Below are 27160 nucleotides of genomic sequence, written 5' to 3'. Positions count from 1 at the left end.
GCACAACAATCCCATGCAGCGCTACAGCCTTGGGGAAGAGTGGCTGGAAAGCTGGCTGGTGGAAAAGGACCTGGGCGTACTGGTTGACAGCTGGCTGAATATGAGCCAGCAGTGTGCCCAGGTGGCCAAGTAGGCCAATGGCATCCTGGCCTGTATCAGGAATAGTGTGACCAGCAGGAGTAGGGAAGTGATCGTGCCCCTGTACTCGGTGCTGGTGAGGCCGCACCTTGAATACTGTGTTCAGTTTTGGGCCCCTCACTACAAGAAAGATGTTGCATTGCTGGAACATGTCCAGAGGAGAGCAACCAAGCTGGTGAGGGGCCTGGAACACAAGTCATACGAGGAGAGGCTGAGGGAACTGAGGGGCTGAGTAGCTAAGGAATTAATTTATTCACCGTTAAATGAATAAGTGTTTAGAAATATAAAAAAAATACTTTGTAAGATTATATTCTACTAAAAAAAAAAAAGAAAATATATTCCAAGGGCCTTTTTGTCTTTTTGTTTTCATTAGTTGAGTTGCTTTAAAATATACTGACTGAAATTTCCTTCATTTAATCCTATGAAACTAACTTATTTCTCTACAGAACACGTATACCAATGCAGATAAGCTCCTAGAAGCAGCTGAACAGCTCGCACAGACTGGGGAGTGTGACCCGGAGGAAATTTATCAAGCTGCCCATCAGCTCGAAGACCGGATACAGGATTTTGTTAGGCGCGTGGAGCAACGCAAGATCCTGCTGGACATGTCTGTGTCCTTTCACACTCATGTTAAAGAGGTAAAGCTGCTGCAAAGTCATGCCCATAACTTTAAGCCTTAAAACCAATTGTTGTCCAGTGTTACTTTCTTCCATTGTTAGAACCTTGCCATAGCAAGTCACGAACCCCTATTTTGCAATGAGTTTTGGTTTGCAATTCACTGCTGTTTGGGGGCTGGGCTAGGGTGGTTGTTGTGTTTACGGATTTTATTATTATTATTATTATTATTGTTGTTGTTGTTGTTATTGTTATTATTGTTAGTATTATTAGTATTATTATTTATTATATTTTACTTTTACAGGCAGCTTCTACCTTCTTTGTTGTGCAAGTGCACACGCTTGTTCAGTCATGGGGAAGGGGGGAAGGGTCAGATCAGGGAACTGATACAGCTAAAAGACAGCATTGCAGGGGGAGGTACTGTGCACTTCTGGGTTTGCGTTTTGGTTTTTTTTAATTCAACCAGTTCTCCAGTGCGGTTAACTGAGTTGTCAGACACATGGTTGACTGACATGGGTCAGGAGGCTGAAACGCATGGCAGAAGCACAAGGCTACTTAAGGCAACCTTGCTGCCCAGAGAGATTTTGCTTTCTTTCTGTTTTACACATTGCATTTTGATCTTGGATATTGGTAGTCTTCACAACCTAAAGAGCTTATCCGGTAAGAAGAATGTTTTGCTTCATGTTTGCAATTTTTAATCTCCTTCAAAGGTTGAACTGATACACCAGGAAAAAGAAAATTCAGCCAAACACACTTAATTTTCAGCCAGATCGGTTTTCTGCTCTGATTCAGAACACGGATCATATGAATTTACAAGCTTGTGGGAGAGGATGGAATAGGCTAGAGCAAGAACAAGGACTTCAGTAAGGGGATTTGGTTAAAGGTAGTGGCAAATTTTGATAGTTGTAGGTTACTTGTTTTCTCTTTAGAGCTCATGTTAAATCTCACTGCCCAAACTAGGTGAAAATATGAAAGGCTTCTGGGTCACAGCATGTCAGAGTATGTGTCTTCCTTCCCTTCACCCTGCATCAAGAAATGGTCTGTTCAGTGGGGAAGTATAGCATGTAAAGTAGCTTCTTCAGCAAAACCTTGTAGAGGAGGTTTTTGTACGTGAAACATCTGCTTTGCACTTGAAACAAACACGCAAGGCAGTTGTCTTTGAAGGAGGTCAGGATTGAATTACTTCTTAGCTCTAGACATGAGTACATAGCTCCCCCATCAGTTTTCTGTTAGATGCTTCCTTGCCAATGTTCTCCCAGGACTCTACTTGTTTAAACAAAACGTAAATGCTGTCCTGTAAGCTATTCTGATGGGGGACCTTTTTTGTTCCACTTTCCTCAAGCACATAGTGCTGTTCCCATTACCTGTTGTGAAGCACAGGAACAGTCTGCTGCTGAAACATGTTCATTGTTTCTATAGATTTCTTCATTATCTGTTTTTCTTAGCATCAAGAAGAGCAGCTGGAATGGCATTTAAATGGATACAGTTGGTTGTAGTGATGAAAGACGGATACTTTAAAAGGATTTGCAAGGAAAGGGCTTTAAAAAAACCCAAAAAACCGAAAGGCAAGCTGATCTGTGAGTCACTGTTGAGTAATTCTGGGAGGCTGATCCAGATGTGCTGGAGTGTTGCCACTGCTCCCCTAGATAGTAATAATGTTTTATTGAAAAAAAGATATTCTGTATCTTGATTTATTTCTTTGGGAAAATGGATATTATTGCGACCCTGTAAGTGCACACAGCTGTTCCTATGGCAGCCTCTTGGCAGCCTGGACTTTGGGGGAAAGGTACTGTGGCTGATGTACACATGTTGATTTTTTTGTTTTTGTCTCGTGGCTGACCTCTATACCTAATAAAGCAAGGAAAATTAAAAAGGGTATGTATTTATGTAAGCAAGATTATCTTTTTATTTATTTGCATTTCACTTAAAAATACAGATGATAGTGTGACACATGTGGTTCATATTTAGTAGACTAGTCCTTTGGTTAAGGTGCAAGGAAATAGCAAGCTCAAAGCTGTCTTGTGCTTTCTGTATTCTGATCTGTTTTCAAGAGCAAGTTGTTTGTTATCAAACATGCGTGTGGAGTGCTGAGAAGGCATCACAAAGCAGATGGAAGATAAAAATGCCCTAAACCTGAAAGTCATCCATGTTTTGTTGGCAGGAGAATTGCATTTCTCCTGCAGGATGTGAAAAGTCACTGAATAAATTAGTGCATACCTGTAAGCACATAGCCTTTCTGCTGTATGGTGGAGTGAAGAAATCAATGTGCATGCTTAGCTGGTGAAGAGAGGAGTTCAAGTAGTAGGATAATATGCTAGTTGTTGAACCAGAAAGAGATGCTTCAGTTGTTAAAATACAAAACCAAAAAACCCAAACAAATCAAAACAAAACACCACCAACGCATTTTGTATCTTTTTTGTGTTTTCCTGGTCCAAAAAATAGGCATGAAGAATAAAAACCCTGTTTGTGTGTGACAGTTTGGAGGGAGCTACAGAGCTGAGAAAAGCTGGTAATCTGAGTTGTTGGCTGTTCTGAGGCTTTGAAATCTGGCTCCAATATCCATCCAATCCCTTAGTTTTTGGCTTTTTTTTTTTTTTGAAGTAGGATCTTTTGTTGTGTCTTATTTTTTTTCCCCAGAAATACTTCATGTTGAATGAATGCTCCTCATCTGGATGAGAGCGTTCCAATACTGCTTCTCCCCTGTAGCTTTACATAACCTTTGTACTTGACACAGAATTTGCCCGCAACTTTTCCCAGCTTCCCTGGGAAGCATCAGCCCTGCAGTGTCTGTGCAGTACTGTTACTCTGTTCACGCTTAGTAAATGAGCACAATTCCTGCTTTCAGAAGCAGCGTGCTTGCCACAAAAGCAATAGATCAGCTTGACATGTCCTGGAAGGAACACATCACAGGTATATGTGTGCAGCAGCCTGTTACGATGTGCATTGGAAGTGCTGGCTGGCTTTAACATTTCCAGAAGTTGTGTAGCCAGGTGGTTACAAGCTGGTAGAGCTCTCTGTGGCTTACAAACATCAGAAAGCAGCATGTAAGTTCCCAGACTTCTTATACACTAACCTTAATAGACCACTTTCTCATTGGGGGGAAAAAAGGATGTATTCAGGGAAGCCAGAAATACGTTGTTATGTAACAGTATTGCCATTGCTCATTTTGCTTACTGGTCATCCAAGAAAATCAGTCGCTTGCTATATATGTAAATTGTGATTCCATGCTGTTATGTTATTACTAGTTTTAAGTTTGTAAGGTTGTGGGTACTGATTTTTAGCTCCCATGCAAACAGCAAGAAATTTCAATCTATAAGCCAAATTTCTCAGTAAGCGATGTACTGAAGTTAAGCCATGCACTGGTGAGCTTTAAAAGTGTTTGGGATCATAAATATCCCTATCAGAATCTTTGCATTGAAAGTACTGTGTCCTGGCAGGTTCCCAGCCTGAGGATGGATAAAATGCAACTGAACATCCGAAACGGTTGACCATTGCAAGACAGCAAATCCCTTATGGCTTTTGTGCCTTTTGACATTTAATAATATGGGGAGGGACAAGGTGAGAAGAAAACTGCACAGACAAAATATACGTTTCCTAAATAAACGCTTATCATAAAAGGTTGTGTGCAAAACATAGAAGCAAGAGTCACGGTAGTCTTTGCTATGAAATCTGTCACCAAGTAGAAATGAACAGGGTTTTGGTGTGAATTCAGATTCTTCCATACACATCCATGCAGACACACATGCACACGCACTCTCTCGGAAGTGGCTCCCTCAGCATCTATGAGTGGGAGGACTGAAATCCGGGCCAAGCCAGGTGTTTGTAGTAGTGCCAAAGTAGAGCAACAGATATTTTCCTAACTGGAGTCCAGTGTGGGAATCCAGATCAGGGCTTGACTGTATGTGGAAGAGAATGATCTCTTAAGAGCCTGTTGGCTTTTTGCGTATAACCTTTTGTGTGTATTCTGACAAGTTGATTATAAAATAGCTCAGGGCACTTTTTATGTATTCACAATATGCTTAACGGTGTTACTAGATGTCTCTCTTCTTTTTTTTGTCTTACTCAAACTAAACTTTACACCAGCATAGGCTGAGGTTGAAACGAAGAAGGAAATGGAATTGGCGAAGATTTCAGATACAAAACCTCGCTGTTCGTAAACAAAAGTTATCAAACAGTAGTCTGTGCAAGCTGCTGAACGCAGGTGGCATCGTTTTGAGGGTGCCAGTGCACAGGAAGGCTGAGGAGGCCTTGCTCTGGCCACAATGCTGCCGATTCATTCATATCTAGCTGAGAGGCATGTGTATTCGATTCAAAAAAAGCTTGTTGATAATGGTCTCACTTTGTCTCACGACTCGCTGCCAGAAATACGCCCTCCTTTGCATTTTTGGGTATGGAAGGGTATCCTTTCATTTGTTTCATCCCAGGGTGGACCCTGAGGTGACAGACCTGCTCTTCTGGTTGTCTGTCACTCCTGAGTATTTCTGTCTTCTGTGCTGGTGGTCTACAGCTTAAATGTGGATGTGATGATAAGGCTGCTCTCTCCTCTGCGTGCCCTTTCCAGGCAGCAGAGCAGCTTTTGGGTGCCCCCATCGCAGCGTGAAGGCTCTGTCCCTTGGGCTTTTGTGCATCTCTAATATTTTTGTCGTGTCATTGTGGCACAGTGTGACAGGTCTGGTAAAATACACGAAGTGCAGTCTCTGGTCAGTACTTTGATATGCTGGTTGTCTTGAATCTGAGAGCTGAGGACGACAGTTTTTAAATCTGAAAAAAGAGAAACCCATTCGGTGGCAGCACGCTAAAGTGTGTTGTGGTTTACTGCTTTGGTAGGACTGGAATCTAGTTACCCAGCACAGATTATTCTCTCGTGAGTTTTTCTATACTGGTAGCTACTTCGCTTGAAAAAAGGGATCAAATTTAAGTCCAGGCTTTACTGAAATAGCACTAAGTGCTTGTGAGAAGCGAGGCAGAAATAGGCCTTTAAGCTGTGTGAAGCTATGGTATAGACATTTTTTTCATGTTCAGTTAAGAAATGGGATGAATGCTAACAGGGTATTAGTAGTTGATATCATTTTAGCAAGATGTGAGAAACTTGTTTTTGCTTCAAGGATGAATTTATTCTGAATAGGAAATTGATTCCATTATAATTGTAGAATATATAGGGATATTTGAAGCTTTTTAAGATAATTAAATCTAATTTTCAAAAAATATGCATGCATTTAATGTCTTAAATGTCACTGAAAGACCCTGGAAGACAAACTCCTGGGGATTTAACATTTTACGGATTTAGTTTTTAGAAAGATGCAGTTTTTGTCCACTGCATGTCCTGAAAACCAGAGCTTACAGGCAGACACGCATACATCAGCCCCCTTCTATGCCCAGATATACTTGTTAGGGAATACTGTTGCAACGTTTGGCCTTGTAGAGATAGTAGCTCCTTCAACAACTGTGCCCGTGGGTCATAGGCATACTGCAACGCTGTGCCGGGGGGCAGGGAGAGAAAAGAGGAATTGGCAGTTTTTAAATGAGGAAACTGCGTGCCTTTCTTTGTCTTACCCTGCTGAAAAGGCTGACTGAATATCCAAAAGCTGTTAAATGAAAAATAAAATAAATTGCAAAAGAGTGACAGCTATTTTACTCTAATAAAATAACTCTGTGCGCTTGGGAAGGTATTTACTCAAAAATAATTGTTCTCTGATTATATTTGGCAAAATATTGTAGGGTCTTAGTTGCAGTCTTACAGGAGATTGCAGGAATGGGATTTAAATGGATAGAGGCCCATGATGGAAACACTGAAACTTCCAGGATGTTGCAGACAATTAAAATAATACCATCTCGGTGACTAATGGCGTGCTCCCAAGAACTTAGGAAAGAGGTAGCACAGGATGCAGGCTCATTCAAGCAGATGTTTCTTAGTCTGTGCTATATTTAGATCAAGAAAAAAAAAAATCTGCTGGGTGAAACATTTGCCTGTCAGAGATTCAGAGTTTGATTTCCCTCTACAATTTTAATTCTGATAAGATGTGAAGAGCAGATGAAAAGAGCAGAAGAGCCGCCTCCTGTGTCTGGATTGAGTTATTTATACAGTTTTCTTGCTGTACGTTAGAGCTGTCTTGCCGCTGGATAAAGTTCTTACTGAGGTCACAGGGCTCAGTAGTTTGTTTAGGGATCTTCGTGCTGCTTGTTTTACAGAGAATAGAAAAAAACATGCCTGGAAGTTGCTCAAAAGTTCACACTGAGAGAAAGTTAATAGTTTTTTAATGACAAGTTTGTTTGGGTGTTTTTCTCCACCGGATTTTTCTTGTCAAGCTCTCTTTTATGGAATAATGTGTTACCTCAGAAAATCCTTGCACTATAAAATCCGTAGTTCTGCACTGCTGAACGTGTATGGGTAAGCTCCAGTCTCTCTTCACCCCCCACTGTAAACTGGTTGCTTTCTTTTGGCTTTGCTGTGCAACCTTGTACTGTCTTCATCCTTGGTTTTGTATCTGAAAACAAGGTAATTTATATAATTTCCAGTATATCCAGTGCTCATTCTGATTTTAAAGCTGTATACAAGCCAGCTGGCTGTTGCCACCCGTTATGAATTAAGCTCCTCTCAGTAAATTGCATTAATTTCTATCCATCTTTAGTAACCTGGCAGTTTTGTTCATCTGTGGTGGCTTTATTCTAACTTTTGTGTATAAACATCAAGATTACTTTGAGGGGAAGCTCTTTGTCAGAAACTTACTTAGCAGAAAAGTGTAAAAAGCTTATTTGGTAATGTATTAGAGTAACTTTTTCTATGGAAATGTCACAGAGCTGTTTAGTCACTTCAGAACTGGCTTAAATTGTTCCACTTTCAACAGCGTATGAATCACAGCTAGGCAAGTAATGCATACTAATTACTGTCCTTCTCTTTCTGCACATTTGGAAAAGGTTTTTCCTGCCCAAGCAGTGGGCGATTCAGCTAATGAAGTAGGCAAACACAGTGTATTTTCAAGCCCTTTGGTACCTTGGGGGCAAGATACCATGTTTACGGTCATGCCGTGCTGACAAGGCACTAAGCCAGTTGGCATAACACTGTTGTTCTAGTGCCCATGTCTTTCTGGTCTAGGCAGGTGGTGTTGCTTTGAACTGGCTACGCCAAAGGAAAAGTCTGCTTCTCCTGTGTCAGCTTGGTCTCCAGTGTCCAGGGTGAGCTTTGAGGGAAGTATTCGCATGCACAGTACATCACCAGCCCAACACTTAAAAGTTTTGTTGCTCCTGCCAGGTCTTCTCCATCCAGTTATGCTGAAGCGTATGTAAAGAATAAGAAATGCAGAGGCGAGGTGTCCTTTGTACAGGTGTGGCACATACTGGAAAAATTTGAAGTGGTTTTCAGACCTGCCTTCAGCCATGGTGCAGTTGCTTGTAAGGGAGCCAAAGGCCAAACTTGATATAGTCCAAGAGACTCAAAATGGCTTTAATTCCAGTTTGTCTGTAATAAACATCTCTGAAAATTGGGCCTTTTATAGACAGTGCAGTAAGCGTGAGGTAGAGCTCTTCCAGCTAGCGCCGAACACGAGTTCTGCAGTCAACAACAAAGTGTTACTCTCGAATAAATTTGCACCGTTGCAAACTGCACTGGTTGTATGTACACACCAGCTCACTTGGAAGGTCTTTAACACGGTGTCCTATTATTACAGTTCAGACATCAGCTTCATAAGCTGAGAGGAAGAAAAACATGTCCTCTGGGTGTTCAAAACTGAGTAAAGTTTTCAGGTTATATTGCCAGGCTTCTAGCTCTTCAGTTTCATTTGTCTTGAAGCGAAATTTGCATTCCTAAGTGTGCATTTGGAAAAAAAAAAAAATTGGATGCTGCATTGGGTTATGCTGGAATGAATGCTGACAAGTGCTTTTGACCCACTTGCTAAGTTCCATTGATTTGTGCTCCTTTTACTAAGACAGACTGCTGTGGCTTGAGCTTGTGGTGTTTACGACTATGGAGTTGCATTCAGATCTGTGACAGGCATTGTCTTTGAAGCATATAAGTCAGAATAACACACTGTGTATGAATGGCAGTTCTGTTTTGTGGGGCGGGGGGTAGTAGATTTGTAGAAAAGAATCTGGTTAAATGTCATTAATCCTTGCCAATTTGTGAAAATTTAGCCTATAGCTTGGTTAACTTAAAACCTACCTCGGGAGGCATGTAAGGCTGTAAGATGTAAAAACTAGCATTTGGTTTTAAAGTAAAGCTTCAAAGGAACAGATTAATCAAGATCTAGAATCCTTCATTGTATTGTCCATTTTAATGTAGCTCCATTGGTAGTTAGGAAACCTTTATGATCAGAACATTACTGAAACAGCAGCATGAAATGGGAAAATGTTAAGCAAAGAAATAAAGCATTTATTTTTCTGTCTTTTGAAATTAAGCCAGTTTGATTGCTTACTCTCTGTATTTTAACTATGTTAACTTTTTAATTAGGTTCAAAGATAATAATGCCTGCTTCTATCTCTAAAATGTATAAAGGCGTAGATTAAAATGTAGTCAAAAGATCTTAATACTTTCAATCAGAACAGAGTTATTCTTTCAGGATAAAAAAAATAACTCTAATCCTTGTTCTTGGAATTGCAGGGTTTGGGATGTGATGGTAAAATAAAGAGGAGGGACCTGGTTTGAACGCTTCCTGTGAGAGCAGCTCTCTGGTTGTGCTGCTCACAGGAGCGCTGCAGCCGGCAGCCGTGCTCCCTCTCCGTGGGCAGTGTCTTTATCAGTTGCACAGTGGATGGCTGATGGTTTGTCAATGTATAATTTTCACATGGAGTTTAGGATGCAACAACTCGCCTCATGACATTGTGGAAAAGAACACAGTAGGGTTCGAGTGACCGGTAGTGATACGTAGCTAGCATGTACCTGTGGGTTTTTCAGTAAGCTGCAGTGCATGGGCAGTTCTGAACAGGAAGACATGCACATGTTGGGGTGGGTAGGGGGGGAAGGTTGAATTAACTGGTGGAATTACTTGTGATGATTTTTGTTGTAATAATGCAAAATTGAGATCAAGAGGGTGAACGTGAACACTATAGCTGTAGGGATCATGACAGAAAAATAACTTCTCACATCTGATTTCTCTCTGTATTTTGTTTTCTGAAATGCCCTTTTCTTTTTCCTTTTTTTGAAGGCCACTGAGAAATGTTGTGTTATCTGTGTGCGTGTGTCAGCCTGGCAGTGTAAATTCGATGGTGGCTACAATACATCTCCCTTCCTTCCTTCCTTCCTTCCTCCCTTCTCTCGGGGAGTGTTACCATAGCATTTCCCTCCCAGGGACTCTCTCGCAGAGCTGCAGATGGGATTCTTGCTATGAACTCTGTGCTGCTCAATCGGATACGCTCAGTACTGTAGAAGGAAAATGGGAAAGAAAGGGTGACTTAGCAACACGGATAAAGCTTTCCTGGTATTTCCAAGAAGCGAAAACTTTATTTGAAACAAAGGCTCGTTTTCATTAAATTGAGGATGGGATTTTTCTATGAAGAGAAACAAATCCTGTTTCTCCCTCACACCTCAGTCTGTTTTCTCCTGTCCAGGGAGATTGATTTGGAATAGTGACTGCCTGATCCTGGGGCTTACATTTCTTTTTTTTTTTTTTTTTTTCCCTCTCCTCTCCTTTAGCTGTGGACATGGCTTGAAGAGTTACAGAAAGAACTGCTTGATGATGTGTATGCTGAGTCTGTGGAGGCTGTCCAAGACCTGATTAAACGTTTTGGTCAACAACAACAGACCACTCTGCAGGTTACAGTCAATGTCATAAAAGAAGGTGAAGATCTCATACAGCAACTAAGGTAGAACACTTTTTTATTTAAATATCTTCTGGTGTTTGTCTGATATTCTGGGAAGCTCTTTCTGTTTTGAGGGTAGAGATGATAACTACAAGATATGACCTATAAATAAAACTTGTAAATATTAGGACTACAATGATTTTTCATGCTGTACTGATGGTCTCTAACCCTCTGTTTGCAGGAAGCTCAGCTTATAAACACTACCTCCACAAGGAGATTTTGTTTACATAAGCTACCTTTGTGATAGGAGCAGTCATATGTCTTTGTAGTCTGACATGCAGGGCTCCACAGCATTTTGAGTTCTGAGCAGCAGCCTTTTTATAAAAAGACTTGAAATTGTTTTGCAGACTGATAAGTAACTTTATTGTAAGTTTGCAGTCCATTTCATTCAGTAGCAATCTAAATAAATATGGGGCCCAGCTGCACTGGTCCATGTCCCCTTTGCTGCGGGAGATGATGTTATCATATCTGAATTTGCACAGTTTATACTAAAGTAAAAGATTGATTAATTTTTTTTGTTACTATCTAATTTTGATTTTTTTGATTTCCAGGAAGGTTCAGTAAATAGTTATCATATGCCACTTCCTTTTCACAATATGAGGGTTTGTCTCTGGTTTTAAATTTTACTCTTCCTGTAAAAAGAACGTCCTTAAATGTTGAATTTGTCAAAAAATGAAAGTAATCTCATTTCCTAATGCTTTTTCCAGTACTAAAGTATAATTTGGACTTTTATTAACTAAGATGTACAGGCTTAGCTTTCATGTAATATGACTTCCACTGACCTCATCCGAAACAGTCTTACATTTTGTGGTCGTGTATGGCATCCAAATCGTATGGGATTTTTTTTTTTTCAATAATACTCTCTTATTTTTTTTCTCTCCCCCCCGCCCCTTCCCTCTCTCTCTGCATTGAATAGGGATTCTGCCATTTCCAGTAACAAGACCCCCCATAACAGCTCAATCAACCACATAGAGACAGTCCTGCAGCAGCTGGATGAGGCCCAGTCTCAGATGGAGGAGCTTTTTCAAGAACGCAAGATCAAGCTTGAGCTCTTTCTGCAGCTCCGCATATTTGAAAGAGATGCCATAGATGTGAGTGTCTGCTCTTGGAGCTGCATTGCGCTTCCTCCTCTCATGTAGGAACATTTATGCTGTAGGGTTGGATTGGCATGTGGCTCAGATGACTGATAGACTTAGTTCTTACCTGTGCTAAGGCTTTTGTCATGTGCGTGAAAGCGTCAGGAGAGTGCAGAGCTGCACTTTTTGATATTAACTCCAGCTCTGATGGGCTCCCAGTGCATCTTTAAGCAAGCGTCTTGTAAAATCTGTGTAACAGTTGCTTCATCTGGTAAGTTTAGTTTTGAGTATCAAGCTACCTTGACATAACTAATATGCTTACAGATAATATGAATAAGACTTGCAAGGTGGTTTAGTATAAACCCTCTGAACTGTTCCTTTGTAGTAACACCCCTCTTCTCTTTCCTAATTCAGCAGTCTTTTTTCAGTTGACAGCTACAAGTGGTGTTTAGAATTCTGTTTTAATCTTTGGGAGTGTGTACGGGCTGTCTGTCTGTCTTTATTTTATACATAAGATTCCTTTCCACCTCTGAAAATAATACAAAAGCAGGTGTAGTACATCACCTCTGCAAAACTTCAAGAAGTTTTGAGACTATCCAAATCTTGGAGGAGGGTTACAGCTTAGCAGTTGGAAAGTTTCTGTTTGTGTGCAGGACACGCGTACAGACAGACATGAAACTCCACATGGAGCTTAGGTTAATAGAACTGCATTATAAAGCTTCAGCTAAGTTGATCATACAACTTCTGTAAAACCACTAGCACTGTACACAGTGACTGATACTGAGTTGGTGCCTGGGAAGGTTCAGAGTTATCCATTGGTAAATGATCCTGTTTGAGTATATAAGGCTTATCTCAAGACTCCGGAAATCGTGAGTGATAATTTTACCCCTTTGCTTGAACATAGTAAAAGCTGCAGCTGTTGGTTAGGTAGAAATAGTGTAAGGGCAAAGAGGCAGCCAGCAGAAGTGATAGCTTCTCCTTTTTTTTTTTCTTTCTTTTTTTTTCCTCTCTCTAAGTCAGGTTTCAATATCATTGCTGAAGTCTGGTTTAGCTAAGCACATTGTTAGGAGGAATGCAGGAATAGGCAGACACAGTTCCTTGATCCGTGCCCATAGAGGAAGTGAGAGTGTGCGCTCTACAGTAATAACAACTGTGGTGTAAAGGAAGACTAAGAAGGTTCTCTATTTTGCAATTCACACTGAGGAGGTGAAACTAGTCTGCAAGGAGTTTGCTACTTTGATTATGTGAGAGTAGTTGTCTTGAATATGCAAGCAAAAGGCATGGCAGAAATGTGATTGTAGTAATTAGTTGGATGACTGGTGTATGTGGAGGAACATTAAAGGTATCCCCTTTTATAGGATTGTCAGCAATATTGCAGTCTCCACAGAAGCGATATGCAGTGCTCGATGGGGTCTGTGTGATGTTCTCGGAATACTTCTATTGAGGAAATGGCAGCTGTGGAGGGCAAGGCATATACGAAGAAAATTAATGGAAGAGTTAAGTTAAAGGTCTGAGTAAAGTTCATGATTAATATGATTGTTCTCTGCTGTAGGTTACCTAAACCAATATTCTACAATAGCAGAAGGTTGGTTGCAGGAGCCCTGCTTTGCAGATGTGTTCTAGTCCTTCAGTATTGGATAGCATCTGTATAGATAGTAGTACTTCTCTGAATGTTGTTTGATGATGGTTTGTGGTTTAACCCTAGTAGGCAACCAAGGACCACACAGCTACTTGCTAATTCCCCCCACAATGGGATGGGGGAGAGAATTAGAAGAGTAAAAGTGAGAAAACTCATGGGCTGAGATAAAGACAGTTTAATAGGGAAAGCAAAAGCTGTGCACACCACCAAAGCAAAACAAGGAATTCATTCCCTACTTCCCATGGGCACACAGGTGTTCAGCCATCCCCAGGACAGTAGGGCTCCATCACACGTAAGCGTTACTTAGGAGAAAAAATGCCATCGCTCCGAATGTCCCCCACTTCCTTCTTCTTCCCCCAGCTTTATATGCTAAGCATGACATCATATGGTGTGCGATATCCCTTTGGTCAGCTGGGGTCAGCTGTCCCAGCTGTGCCCCCTCCCAGCTCCTTGTGCACCCGCAGCCTCCTCACTGGTGGGGTGGGGTGAGGAACAGAAAAGGCCTTGACTCTAAGTAAGCCCAGCTCAGCAGTAACTAAAGCATCCCTGTATTATCAACACTGTTTTCAGCACAAATCCACAGCATAGCCTCATACCAGCTACAATGAAGAAAATTAACTCTACCCGAGCCAAAATCAGGACAGATGTCTATAGGATTTTGCAGTGGAAAGACACACATCCTATCTTTACAGGTCTTCCTTTTTCTGAAGATTTACATTTTGGCACATAAAATATACAGCAAAGTACCAGTTACTTTGTCAAAAGAGTTGGTGTATTTTGTTTACGTGGCTTGGAAACAAAAGTCATGCTTATTTAAGATCGCCAAGGAGCCTTCCAGGGAACAAAACAACGCTAGCTGCAGAGCATCTTCAGCAAAATGTTGATTGCTTTGCTGTCTCTGTATCATGTCCTCTCTCTGCTTCCTCAGCAAAGCATGCTTCTCTTTTCCCTCTCCCTGAAGGTAGACATCTGTTCGGAAACTTCCGGGAAGAAAATGCAGGGACTAGTTCCAGGTCAGTTGCTTGAAAGCAGAAGCTCAGCTGAAGTAACATGATAATGAGGAGGAGCCAGATGCTAGCTAGAACTTGCAGACCTTGTTTTGACCTCCTCCTTTGTCCTGGATTTTGTGTGACTGGTCCAGTCAATTAAGATTTGGCTGTAGGGGCAGTTAATTCAGGGGAGCATCCTGTGAGGACAGTTTTTCTGGAAGGCGAGTAGTGTTTCTAGCTTGTCTTACTGCTTGCAAAATAACACAGGCTAAAAAGGGACAAAGGGTTCCCCTAGCACTGCAGGATCGTGCTGTGCAGCTGTGCTTCTGGGGACAGTGGTGAGATTTGCTGGCAGGGTTAGTCCTCTTCTTCTTGTCCTTACTCTTCCCTTATTATTTGCTGACAAAATACTTTGTTTCTTTTAGTTGCTGTCTTTTATTCTGCAACTTAAATTCTCCTGCTCTTCTGAAATTGCTGCGAACTGTAGCGCTGTCTCTGTTTTGCCCCTTGCTCTTGGCATATAAGCTTGACTACCTCTGTCCTCGGTAGGTTTTTAAGTGCTGTTGATCGTGAGCTGTTTGAAGGATTCTGTTGCGAACACCTGTATTAACTAAAGGCAAGAAAGAGCAAATGTATGGGAAGAGTCCCTTGCTAGGGTGATTAGTAGCGTAAGGAAGATGTGTATGGACCTAGCCAGTAGGTAGGCAACATTGGTGACAATGTATGCAGCCTGAAATATGTCTCATCTGTGTCTGTGCACTTGCTTGTCTGTAACTTAAATGCCTCGAGGTTTATGTCAGGGCTCCACTCAAAGCATACCACACACTTTTCAACTCACAGCTTTATCTCTACTCTATTTTTGGACCATACTTACAAGATGCCTGTTAAGTCATGCAGCTGAAAAGGCAAGGATGCAAAGTGTTGGATCACAGAGACCTAACTCTTACCCTTTCTCATTTTACCTTTTTCTTTCTTCCCAGCACATAATGTTTTCCAGGTCCTGTTTAGCACTCAGTACAAGGAATGCTAGTTAGACCCTCCTGAGGAGAGACTTGTGGTTCTTTATTTCTTTCCCACTCAGTGCGAAAGAGTCGGCATCCCTTCTGTGTTATACTCTGCCTTGTGTCCTGTCAGTGTTACCTTTCCATTTGTTAAAACCTAGGAATGTCAGGCAGCTCAGACTCTGTACTAGGAACTTCTTGAACACATGCTATGGTAAGTAGTTACCCTGTGTTTGATTTGGGTTGTCCATTTCCTGAGAACGGTATTAGTTTGTGATTCAGTTGCTTTAAATGTCTGTTAGTTATTCATCTTTGTTCTGTTTGATGCTAATTGTCTTGACAAAACTTTTTTTAGGGGGAAAAAAAAAAAAAAAAAGGACCCTACTCGTGAATGAATGCGGGACCATGCTGGCATTATTTATTTATTTGAATCGTGGGCTTTCTGGTCTTTTGAAGGGGACAGGGAATGTCTTGCTCCTGTACAGTGTTTCAGACTACTTTAAATGATGTGTGGGCCGTGATCTTAACCTCAAGGTTGCCTGAAATAACATGGGAAGAAGTTGTAATTCTTACTGTTGTTGTTGTTGTTTGGAGGCAGTATCACTGAAACCTCTTGGCTGAGGTGACACACAGTGTTGACTTCTTCAACCTACCTGTCGTTCATATCAGGTACAGTGAATCTCAGGGTAGTCTGAGAGGACATAGTTACTATAACCTACTTAAACCATTACATTATTATAAAAATACTTACACTTAGCCACAGCAGTCTCCCATTGTGAGCTTACTGTGTTTATTACTTCATTTCCACTCAATTTGATTGTAGGAGAGGTAAGGTTTTGGCATCTGTTCTGAAGAGAGATGGGCTGGGTTAGTTTTTTAACAGTGGCACAAATGTGCCATGTTAAGTCTCAATCCACTTTTTAATGGTGTTTAGAAAGACAGTGAAAGATGATGTTGTGATGGCAGAGTTTCACAACCTTTAACACTCGTATTTTTCAGTTTGACCAAGTCTAACTACAGTTACTTCTTGAGGATAACTTATGAATGTTGTTAACTGAACTGGATGAAAATAAGATGGTAAATCTGATTTTTGACAACTGCCGTGATGCAGTGGGTGAAGAAACAAATGTTAGGTGACCGTCACTGGTTTTGGTAGTGAATGAACACAGAGTTTTGAAGATGAGCTGGGAAGAGCAGCTCTGAGGTGCTTGAGAGCAGAAAAAAGGGGTTAGCTGGAAGTAAGCAGTTTCTCAGCCTGGACTGTCAGGAAGATTTGAAGTTTCTGAAATATTTCAGATCAGTTAGAAGAAGAAGAAGAGTAGAGAGAGGTGATGAGGCATTGTTGGGCATGGACCAAATAAAAGGGAAGTTAGGGGAAGTTGTGAAGGATGTTGTGGGAGGGGAAGCCAGTGTGTGTGTTGAGAGGGGAGCCCACTCATAATACCTAAATAGATTGTGTGTGTAATGTTTAAAGCACATAGAAGAGAGATGAAAGAAGCTTTAAGCAGCGGCTAAAGGCCTTGTCCTGTATAGTTTCCTGCCTCTCTTGTCCCTCAGCTTTTCTGTTTTCAGTGTTACCCCTGAAACGCTAGTTTCTGCCTGTTCTCACTTGCGTAGAGCTAGCTGATCGGGGTTAGGGTTCGCAAACAGCTATCCTAATTGTTTGGAAATCTGCCATCACAGCATGATGCAAAACTTGAATACTTAGTGAATCAAGTAAAATTTTTGCAGAACACCTTTAAAACAGGACGTAAACTCACTGATGCCACAATTCTAAAAATAATCGTTTGATGTGTCCACTTTTTATGGTGTCATGTGAGTAGAATGGAAACAACCCTTCAGGAAAGGTTGTAGCTGACAACAGCTGTTCTCAAAGAGATTGTTGTTCTTTAAAACCCGTGCTGAAAAAGCCCATGTCTGAACCATGTTGAACCTGGTCAGTGAAGTCAGTTAACAATAAGCAGCTCCAGTTCCTGGTCTCCATCCTAAGTGCAACATTTGAAATTAACATACATTGTCTAATGAGTAAGTGAACATTGCCTTCCTCCTTTTTCCCTCAGATAATTTCAGACCTTGAGTCTTGGAATGATGAGCTCTCTCAGCAGATGAATGACTTTGACACTGAAGATCTTACAATAGCTGAACAGAGGCTCCAGCATCATGCAGACAAAGCCCTGACCATGAATAACTTGACCTTTGATGTCATCCACCAAGGGCAGGATCTGCTGCAGTATGTCAATGAAGTGCAGGCGTCTGGTAAGATGGCTCCTTCGTGCTATTCCAGGCAGTGGCTTTATAAGAATTATCCAGTTGTCTCTTCATGGGATGTGTGAGAATGACAGAGATGCTGGTTAACTGTAAACTGGAGATGTGTGGACATTTCCCCCCCTCCCCCAACTCGAGAAGTAGTAAAATTAGAGTAAATAATAGGGAGTTAATTTTATAGTTAATTGGAGCAGTGCATTCAAGCTGTAATTCTCAGCTTTAGAGTAGTAAGTCTTCCTTTTTGGTTTCTTATGCCCCTTCACTTAATGTTTTTAACTGTATACAGTCACCTAGGGTAAATCTCAGGCTGCTTCTTCAAAACAAAAAAAATTGCCTTTTTAAAGAGTGCACAATCTATACTCATATAAGCAAATGCTCCAAGCATACCCCAGTTGAACTTTGAGAAGGACCTGGAAAAGTGAGTGCAAAACAGTGGAAACAGGCTATTGGTCTTCAGAAGACTTGTAAGTAATTTATAAATTGACCGGCTTGATTACAGGCGTTGAGCTGCTTTGTGACAGAGATGTAGACATGGCAACTCGTGTCCAGGATCTGCTGGAGTTCCTCCACGAGAAGCAGCAGGAGCTGGACGTGGCTGCTGAGCAGCACCGCAAGCACCTGGAGCAGTGCGTGCAGCTGCGGCATCTGCAGGCAGAAGTCAAGCAGGTATGCATGGGCCCAATCACCCCCCGCTCCCCCCCGAGCTGTTCCACAACTCTTGGAGAGGTCTGGTTCCACGAACAGAAGTGGAAAATTAGTTTCTGCTGTGTAGAGTCCTGCATTTGAAGGGGGGAGGGCCTTGGAGTTGAAGACCTGAGAAACTTCATCCTCTGTTAATATTGTGGTTTGTAATTTGCGTTGACAGTCCATATTTCTACCTGGATACAAGTCAAGTATTTGAAGTGTAGAGCAATTTGAACTTATGTTAAATAATCCTTACTTTTATGATTTGTATGGTAATGAATAAAAATGTTCAGTGATATTCCCCAAACATTGACCTGATACATCTACAAATGGTGATAACATAATTGCAGCAGGGTTTACTTTCCGGGAGAAGAAAAATGAAGTTCTGCTTTTCCTGGCAATAAAGTGGCAAGTTTTGAAGTCTTTATCCGATAAACACCTAAACCTCTGGTGAATTTAAGAGCTGTGGGCAAAAACCGCTGAAGCAGGCAGAAGTTTAAAAAATAAACAAACGAAACACTAGAAAGGTGGTTTTGATCTTTCTCACACTGGGCAGCATCACAGACGTCTAGTAGTCTGTTGTATTAGTATGTCCCGTAATGGCTCACGATGCAACTTGTCCGTTTTCTGTTTGTCATGAGCTCTTACAAAAATTCATTTTCCTCCTGAGACTCTGAATGAGAACTCTGAGCTTGTGAAGTAATGTAAAAGGGGTCCAGCTAGCATAGGAGAGGTGAACAGAAGGTTCCCAAAGTATTTTCCAGGCAGCGGTTGGTTACTTTATAGTAGCAGACCCAAAGTTTCTGTGTGGTCTTGAATTCAAGGAATGCAAGGAACTGGTAGAGTCTGCTGTCAGTACAATCTAGGCATTAATCAAATATATGAACTTCTAGTTCAAGCCTTTGCATACTCTACTGAACTATCCTGTATCCATCTTAGCACTTGTTTGTGTTCGTAAATGCAAATTACAAATGGCTCCTTTCACGTGAGTAATGGTTGAGATAAAGTTACTACAGAACAGGATAGATTCTATACTCACTTTCATGCTATTCTGAGGATGAAGGAAAAGAGTGCACATTTGCAAAGGAAAGCAAAAATGAAAAGGAAGTGTGAATGTGAGCTGAAGCAGTCTCATCCCTTTGTGGTACATCAGTGGGTTAGGATGGGATGGATTAGTAAGGAAAAGAAATTGCTAATTCCCATGATACTGAAATAATATTCAGATACGGAACACAATATAGCACCTGGGAAATATTTCAAAGACACTCTATAAAATAGTTATTTATATAGTATGTGCTTCCACAATCAAGTGAGTACTTTGCTCCATTAGCTTTGTTTGTATGAAAGTTAAGTGTGACAAGAAAGTGACACATGTTTAAAACCTGTGTTTGCAGAACAAGTGTTCTGTATTTTGTCAGCTACAAGGAGGTGATGAACATCATGGAATGTAGATGAAAATCCATGTTGTGCTCAGTACGTGGTTTGTAGGTCATTCTGTAAGATCTTTGTAACGTCTCTGAACCACTGCTAGCCCTGACCAAAACTGAAACACAAGTTTAGATTTTTAAGAAAGCACTGGAAAAAATGAACTAATCTTACAATAAAGATATAGTTAGTATACCATCCTAATGCCTGGATTCTATTTATGTTCCTAATACACACCTCTATCGAGTGGGATTTTATGTTGAATTAAATGCTGTAATAGATGGGAATTTTCAAACAAACTTACATGAGCATGTATTTGACAGTATGTTCATGTATTATAAACTCCTTTTCCAAATTTTCATTGTATAGACTAACCTGCAATACTTCCCCAGCCTGAAGGCCTAAAAATTGAATGGAACTAAAACTGAATGTTATCTTGTTTCATAGGATTTCTTTTGATCCCCTTTGAAATGCTTTGGGGCTAGGAACTTTTAGTTTTATGATTCCAGTTGCCTTTCCAGAAAACCACATCTGATTTATTTTAGTTTTTACTAAATATCAGGAAGCACAATCTTCTGTTTCCTCTGCGCTGGAAAAACTTTATAGCTCAGCAGGTCACAGCAGGTGCTTTACCTGAGAGTAAAATGACAAGGTAAACCTCCTCTTCAGTCTGTTTTGTTTGTATTTTGTTGCCTGAAGCAGTGAACACATGGTTTTCCAGTTCAATTACTGTGATTTTCTGCCAGATCTATTGTTGATGAACTGGGTGTAAGCATACTTATTATGTAGATGGGATACTGTCTCCATAGCAAGGACTTCAACAAGATTTCCATTTTAATTTTTCCTGCCAAACTGATGTTACTACTATTGTGTTTTCACACACACATGTATATATAAAATATATAGCTCGAAGTCATGTGAAAAGGTTAGCCTGGAACACTGCAGGAATTTTTCCATAGGGTTCATCTCTCAGATTACTGTAATGGAGACCAGCAAACTGTCTCCTGGCTTAGTTTTTTAGTCAAATACATGCAAGTGAATTCTTATTAAATAAGCACAGAAAGCAGATGAAAACATCCGGTGTTGCTTCTCCCTTAACTACCATGCCAGTTCTGCTTTGTGGCATTGAAGTTCTGTGTATCAAACCTCAGGAGCAGGAGGATGCAGAAGGGCCAGAAGACAAACAGAAGTTTAAAGAAAACCTGCAAAGAATTTGCTTGTCAACTTGATGTGTAATAGGTGCAGAAAGGGCAAAATCAGATAGAAGACTGCAGTGTAGGAAAACCTCAGCAGATAGGGGAAAGAGGACACCCACTGAAATAAGAAGGGACAGCTGTATGTGGAAAAAATTACATGGAAAGGAAAATGTGACCATTTTTTACAGGGCAGGGACATATGAGTAGGTAGAGGCAGAGAAATAGTTCAGAAAATATCTGTCTCGTCCAGAACTCCACTTGCGTGTTTGCCAGACAAACTGTTTTTTTTTTTCTCACCAAAAATATAGCTGCTAGTTTACTTATTGCTGCAGTCACTCCCATGTACTCACTTTGTAGAATGAATGCTTTGCTTTATTTAACATGCAGCATCTGCCTGGGTCAAAATCTCTACCAAGCTCAAAACCACATTGGTTTTACTATGCTCATTAAGCCTTCTCAGTGCAATATGTCATCTGCTCTGATCATGGTGTACGTTCTTGGGTATACACCTATATATTCATATCTGTACAACTGTGTACAGATACTTGTACCCTCAAGAGTACCTTGAGCAGCCTTGTGTTCTTACGTGCAGATCTTTTAGCTTGGTTCAAACAGAGTCCAGTGCTTGAGCTCTGATTGTCCCAAAATACTACTCCGGAAGAGTATCCTGGCACTCCGCGTAGTGCCATATGGATATAAAAACGTAGCTAGGACAGCAGGCATGTCTCGTGATCCTATTTAGTTTGAGTGAAAAATCGGTCCAAGAAACTAATCTTAAATCAAGCATTTATGTATAGAACTATCTTCTTGACTCTTTCAAGTGCCCCAGACTCTCAGTTTCGTTTCCGCAGTTTTGCTGATGCCTTTGTAGCCTGCTGAAGGCTGGGAGGGGAAAGATGGGGTGTGTGGTCCACCCAAACAGTGAGGTGATGGGAACATGCCAACCAACACTGGAAGGCAGCAGCCCTGGGAAAAGAACAGGCTCGCTATTTATTAGTGCTTATGTTTTCCCCTTGAGTCAGAGCAGAAAGAAGGGTAAAGCGCTGCTGGCAACCTTCCTTCCTGGGAGTTCCACCAGCTTCTGTGCTTGCACCCTAACCTGCAACAAACAGGAGATCAGTGTGTTTGAAATGGCAAGTTCTGTGCTAGCTGCCTCTGCTGGGTATGATGGGATGCCAAGTCAAAAAGAGTTTTGAATTGGTCCTGCTCAAGCATTCTCCTTCATAAATGCTCTGGAGAAGGCTAAATGTATTTTAGCCCTAAGAAGGTATGTTTCTTTACACTACACCTGGAAGAATTACTTTGTAAGATAGAGAGGGAGCTTAGTACTGCTTTTGCAAGACAAAATAAAATAAAAAGGGATTAAAAAAAAATCTTCTGCCCCCTATGTTCTTACAGACAAATCCTTTCCTCCAGGCGTAGTTTTGTCTACAGTCTGTTGGACCCATCTGGTTCCCTTGGAATTTTCCTTTTATCTTGCTCCTGAGGCTTACCTGGGCTTGCTCGATTGAGTATTGACAACCCCCAGGTGTCTTAACAACCTAGAGACTCCCAGCTGCTTTCATGGTCCATTGTGCCTGCCCCACACTGTGATCTGGAAGTGTCTCCTTGCAGCAGGAGAGGTTGTTCTAAGGCCAGAGCTGTCTCCCTCCCACCCCCTGCAAGGTTCCACCTGACCCAGCACTTTCTTCTCAGAGGAGCAGAATGTACACCCAGGTATATGTCTGGGACCTGCTGTCATGTCCCACATCTACACTGAAGACTTACCATTTTCCACAGACTTGCAGGTTTTGTATAGAATTATAATACGTGCTATTAGGGGAAAGAAAACTTATTAGCAATTCATTGTGCAGGGAGAAGTGCGAAAAACTGCATTACTAGTACAACAATATTGCAGTCTGGATAAAGGTAAGACAAAGGGTGGGATTGTGATGCAGATTTAATGGAATGAACATTGTGTCAATATGTCTAGACCTCAGTTGCTTCAAACTTTTAAAGATGTGTTAGAATACACTTTGGATGTAGACCACATGTGCCTTTTGTTTTTAAGGATTTGTGTTTGAGTAGGTCCTTTGCCTGGTTTCTGCCTATGTTTTCCTTCTGTGATTATGGTCATGTCATCCTGGTTCACTTAGTAATAACCCGGTGCAGTAGCATTAATAGTAGTGTCACATGTGGATCACTAGATGAGAGTATTTAGTGTTAAGAGCTAACTGTGATTTGGTAGTTAATATAATTATTACCAGTGGTTGAAGTTCTAAAATCAATTTGTAGGAAAAGGTTAGAGAATGTATGTTTACACTGGTTATTTTCAAATCAATGGGGCCCAAATGAATTCACCCTAAAATACCTAGAAAACTGCCTGAAATAATGTCATAGACATTAGCACTCCTCCAAACTTCTAGAGGTCTGGAACTCAACATCTACTTCTCAAAAGTGGGAAAAGATTAGCTAAGGGAGGATTACATGTCAGTTAGTTTAACATAATTCCCTGGAAAAATATTGAAATGCATAGATTATTAAACGTGAACTGTGATGAGGAGAGGAGAAAAGGCTAACATAGGTTAGTTAAGTATAGCTTCCCCTTGATAAATCCTGTTTCTTCCTGACAAGGTACCAGGTCTTCTAGGTAGAGAGGAAAAAGCAGATGACTTAGATCTTCCTTCTATTAGAGCTTTTAAAATAGTTTAGTCTGGTCTATATGGCCCTAGCTTACTATGAGAATGTCATGTGAGACTACATTAGCATGAATGATGGCGTGCTGGAAAACCATGCTCAGTAACAAAAGGTTTGAAGAGCTCATTGGATTGGAAAACAGATTTAAAAAAAAATAATTAAAAAATCTGTAGAAGTCTGTTTGTATTTGGATACTAGTTCATGTTTTCAGTCAGAAAGATCTACATGTTAGAGATAATGCTTTTAAATTTGAAGATGAAGGCAAAAGAAGCTGGGAAAGGGATTTGGGTTTATCAGAAAACACTGGATTACAGTTCAGAATGATCTTGATGTATGGGAGAATCGTGCTGCAAGAAGGATGTGACTTTTATTAGTGACAAATACAGAGCATGATGTACTGGCAGGAATAACCAGCTGAACAGCTATAGCACGGGGGTAATTACTGGCTGGGCAGCAGTTCCATAGAAAAGTTGTACGGATTACAGTGAATGACCTGAATTATGCCCAGCTTTACTCAGTATTTGAAAGATTTTGATCAAAGTGACACTTGTCAACTGGAGAGAGCTCGTAAAAGAGCAGTGAGAAAAATTAGGCAGTTAAGTTCACATGGGAGAGGCTGAAGAGACTGGAGTCAACAAGAAAAGAGGAGCCTGGGGAGGGAATCGGGAAATGTTCTTGAGGGGGAGAGAGGAGAAGGAAAAACAAAGCTGATGCTACGAGGGAGGAGCAGCTGAGGGAACTGGGGCTGTTCAGCCTGGGAAAAAGGAAGCTGAGGGGAGACCTTACCGCTCTCTACAACTGCCTGAAAGGAGGCTGTAGTGATGTGAATGTTGGTCTCTTCTCCCAGGTAACAAGAGATAGGACAAGAGGAAATGGCCTCAAGTTGTGCTAGGGATTGTTTGGATTGAATATTAGCAAAAATTTTTTCACCAAAAGGGTTGTCAAGCATTGGAATGGGCTGCCCAGGGAAGTGGTAGACTCCCCATCCCTGGAGATATTTAAAAGACGGGTAGACGAGGTGCTTAGGGACATGTTTTAGTGGTGGAATGGCAGTGTTAGGTTAATGGTTGGACTTGATGATCTTAAAGGTCTTTTCCAACCTAAACGATTCTATAATTCTAGGGAGAAAATGTTTAGGGGCTTGTTTTTTTTTTGTCTGTTGTGGGCAGGAAGAACAAAACAAGCTGAAATTCAAGTGTGAGAGATATGTGAATGTTGACATTAGAAAGAAGACAGGGTGATAAAAATGTCTGGTGATGGTGTGGGTTGTTCATTATTTGAGTCTTGAGTAATGAACAAGGCATAGATCTTTTGGGAGAGGCTTTAAGGTTGCATGTTCCTCCTGTTGATAAGGAAAGCACAAGGTGGCCTCCTGAGGCTTCTCCCCACCCAAGGATTCTTCTGGTTTCAGTGGGCATATCAAAGAAGGCATATCCTGAAAATAAAAAAAAATTTTAAGCAATTAGAAGACACTAAGTGGTCACATTTTCGCAGCATTAATACTAAAAGTTATTTGTTTAATTTTTACTGAGCTGCCTGTACTCAATTTACATTAGTGACACTGGCTCTTAGGCAACTATTGCTTGTAACTTGTTCCTGTTTTCCAGGTGACAGAAATAGTATTTAGACACAGGCTTGTTCAGAGTATAAACTGAAACCACAACCTGTAGTAGTTGACTGAAAGATAGGAGTCATCAGCTAAGTGAAATTACAGTGAATGTCATTCTCTGTGTTTGTTGAATATATAATTTGCTGTAAATGTATAATTAATAAATTACTTAGTCATCAATTCCAGTACTACATGTGACCTTAAATGCTTTTGTCCCTAGCAATGATGCTTTTCATGCTGGCTGGCAGTGGAATTGCATATTTCATGGTCTTCTCTTTTGCTACAGGTTTTTCATGGTCTTCTCTTTTGCTACAGGTTTTGGGCTGGATCCGAAATGGGGAGTCAATGTTAAATGCTGGGCTTATCACTGCTAGCTCTTTGCAGGAGGCAGAACAGTTACAGAGGGAACATGAGCAGTTTCAACATGCGATAGAGGTAAAAGCACCATTTCAGTGACCATAGCCAAGAAGTCCTGTATTACAGTTCATGAGTCTTTCTGTACATAGCAATGTCTTAAGGAGATGTATTCCTTCTGTCCCTTTTCATACTGTTGGGTTAACGCTATGATATTTTGAGTTTAGGAAAAGCTGTTGAAATCGTATTATGGCAAAGAGATGAAAACACTTACTGGGAAGGTGGGGTTTTGTTCTTGTTCATCTTGGAGTTGGAATTCCAGATGAACACACCTTCTCAGTGCCTTTCTGCATCTTTGTAAAGCGATAGACATTTTTTGATTGGAGAGGAATAAAAAAATTGTAATAAATCGAACAATCTGTTCACAGCTATTTTACCAAAAATGGTGTTTCCCTTTGTTAGAGTACAACAGTGTGATGCTAATTGTTAATGTTGAGAATAAATGGCACAGCAAACAACAGCTTTGTGTATTCTCATATGGTCCTTTAATGTTTCCATTTGTGTTTGACAGTAGGTTTCATTGAAATCTGTGTGTGTTGGTTGGTGTGTCCATCCTCCTGCCATGATTTCAGACTAAACTTACCAGATTGGTCATATGTCTGCAAAACATAGGGAGAGATCTTAAGACTAACTGGAATGCACTATTATTAAATTATATGCCTGACTGAGGGACTTCGGGTGATACTGATTATACATAGCGCAAATCTTTTAAACAACTTTACTGTTGTTGAAAGATTAACCAAAGTTATGATTGTTTGGGAAAACTATTTTCACAAGTAGGCTGTGCAGTAACAGTAACTCTTTTCGTGTTCACCTGCCATTCTGGGAGTTTTATGTTTCCCTCTCTCTGCGTTTTTTGGTTTGTTTGGTTTTTTTTTTTTTTCCCCACAGTTTGCACTGTACGTACCATCACTTTGAGAGCTTTGGTAACTCTTAAGCATAAAAATCATGAGACCTCTAGATGTCTGTCAATTTAAGGAAAGATGATTAGGAAGCTTAAACACTGAGTTTTCTGGATCATTCTGTACTTCAATATAATACTTATTGTAGTTAGAGGTTCCAGACTTTCGGCCAGTATATGTTTACACAGAGAACTACAGTTAAAATTTTGCTCACAGTGAATGCAGAGTTGTCTTTTTGCATTGTCCTGCCTGCCTGCACCTCATTGGCTCACTACTAATGTGCAAAAGACTGCAGTAAAGCTGTGAGGACGGTAATAGCAATCAAGCCAAAATAAGATACATCCTTTCCATCTTTTTTTTCTCCTCACCATGAAGGGAAAGAAAATCAACCTGAAATGCCTAATTACAACAAAGTGTACTGCAATATAGATATGCCATGTGTGGCTTAATGCTATGCAGTGGCTGTTGCTTGTGAACTGCTAGTTGTTGTTGATTTGATGATAAATCTCTACAGGATTTATTTATTATTTGTATTTGCATAAGTGAAATCATGCAGTGACTAATATTAGACAGTTATTTTTATTTTATGGGTGTTTGTGCATGTGTATAGAAGTATCATTGACACAGTGGAAACGTAAGCCTTTGAGGTCTTCAAGAAAATTAACTGAAGTGTTCCACTGAACTCCTGAATTTTCACCTCTTGTCAGAAAACGCATCAAAGTGCCCTGCAGGTTCAGCA

At 40.7% G+C, this 27160-nt stretch overlaps 1 protein-coding gene across 1 annotated transcript in view; it reads left to right on the top strand.

Moving 5' to 3' along the window:
- The window catches only part of TRIO (trio Rho guanine nucleotide exchange factor), a 185023-nt gene that overhangs the window by 49034 nt on the left and 108829 nt on the right, over positions 1-27160 (top strand). Inside the window, 8 exon segments of the mRNA XM_009635132.2 lie at positions 585-776; positions 10379-10548; positions 11462-11636; positions 17311-17506; positions 18015-18181; positions 25421-25540; positions 27129-27156; positions 27159-27160. The exon segment at positions 27159-27160 is cut by the window's right edge and continues 150 nt beyond it. Coding sequence (XP_009633427.1) covers positions 585-776; positions 10379-10548; positions 11462-11636; positions 17311-17506; positions 18015-18181; positions 25421-25540; positions 27129-27156; positions 27159-27160 — 1050 coding nt within the window.

Source organism: Egretta garzetta, unplaced genomic scaffold (assembly GCF_000687185.1).
Source record: "Egretta garzetta isolate BGI_Z169 unplaced genomic scaffold, ASM68718v1 scaffold413, whole genome shotgun sequence".
In the NCBI taxonomy this organism is placed as follows: Eukaryota; Metazoa; Chordata; class Aves; order Pelecaniformes; family Ardeidae; genus Egretta; species Egretta garzetta.
The sequence above is the reverse complement of the archived record's forward strand: the minus strand, read 5'-3'. Positions and strand labels throughout refer to the sequence as shown.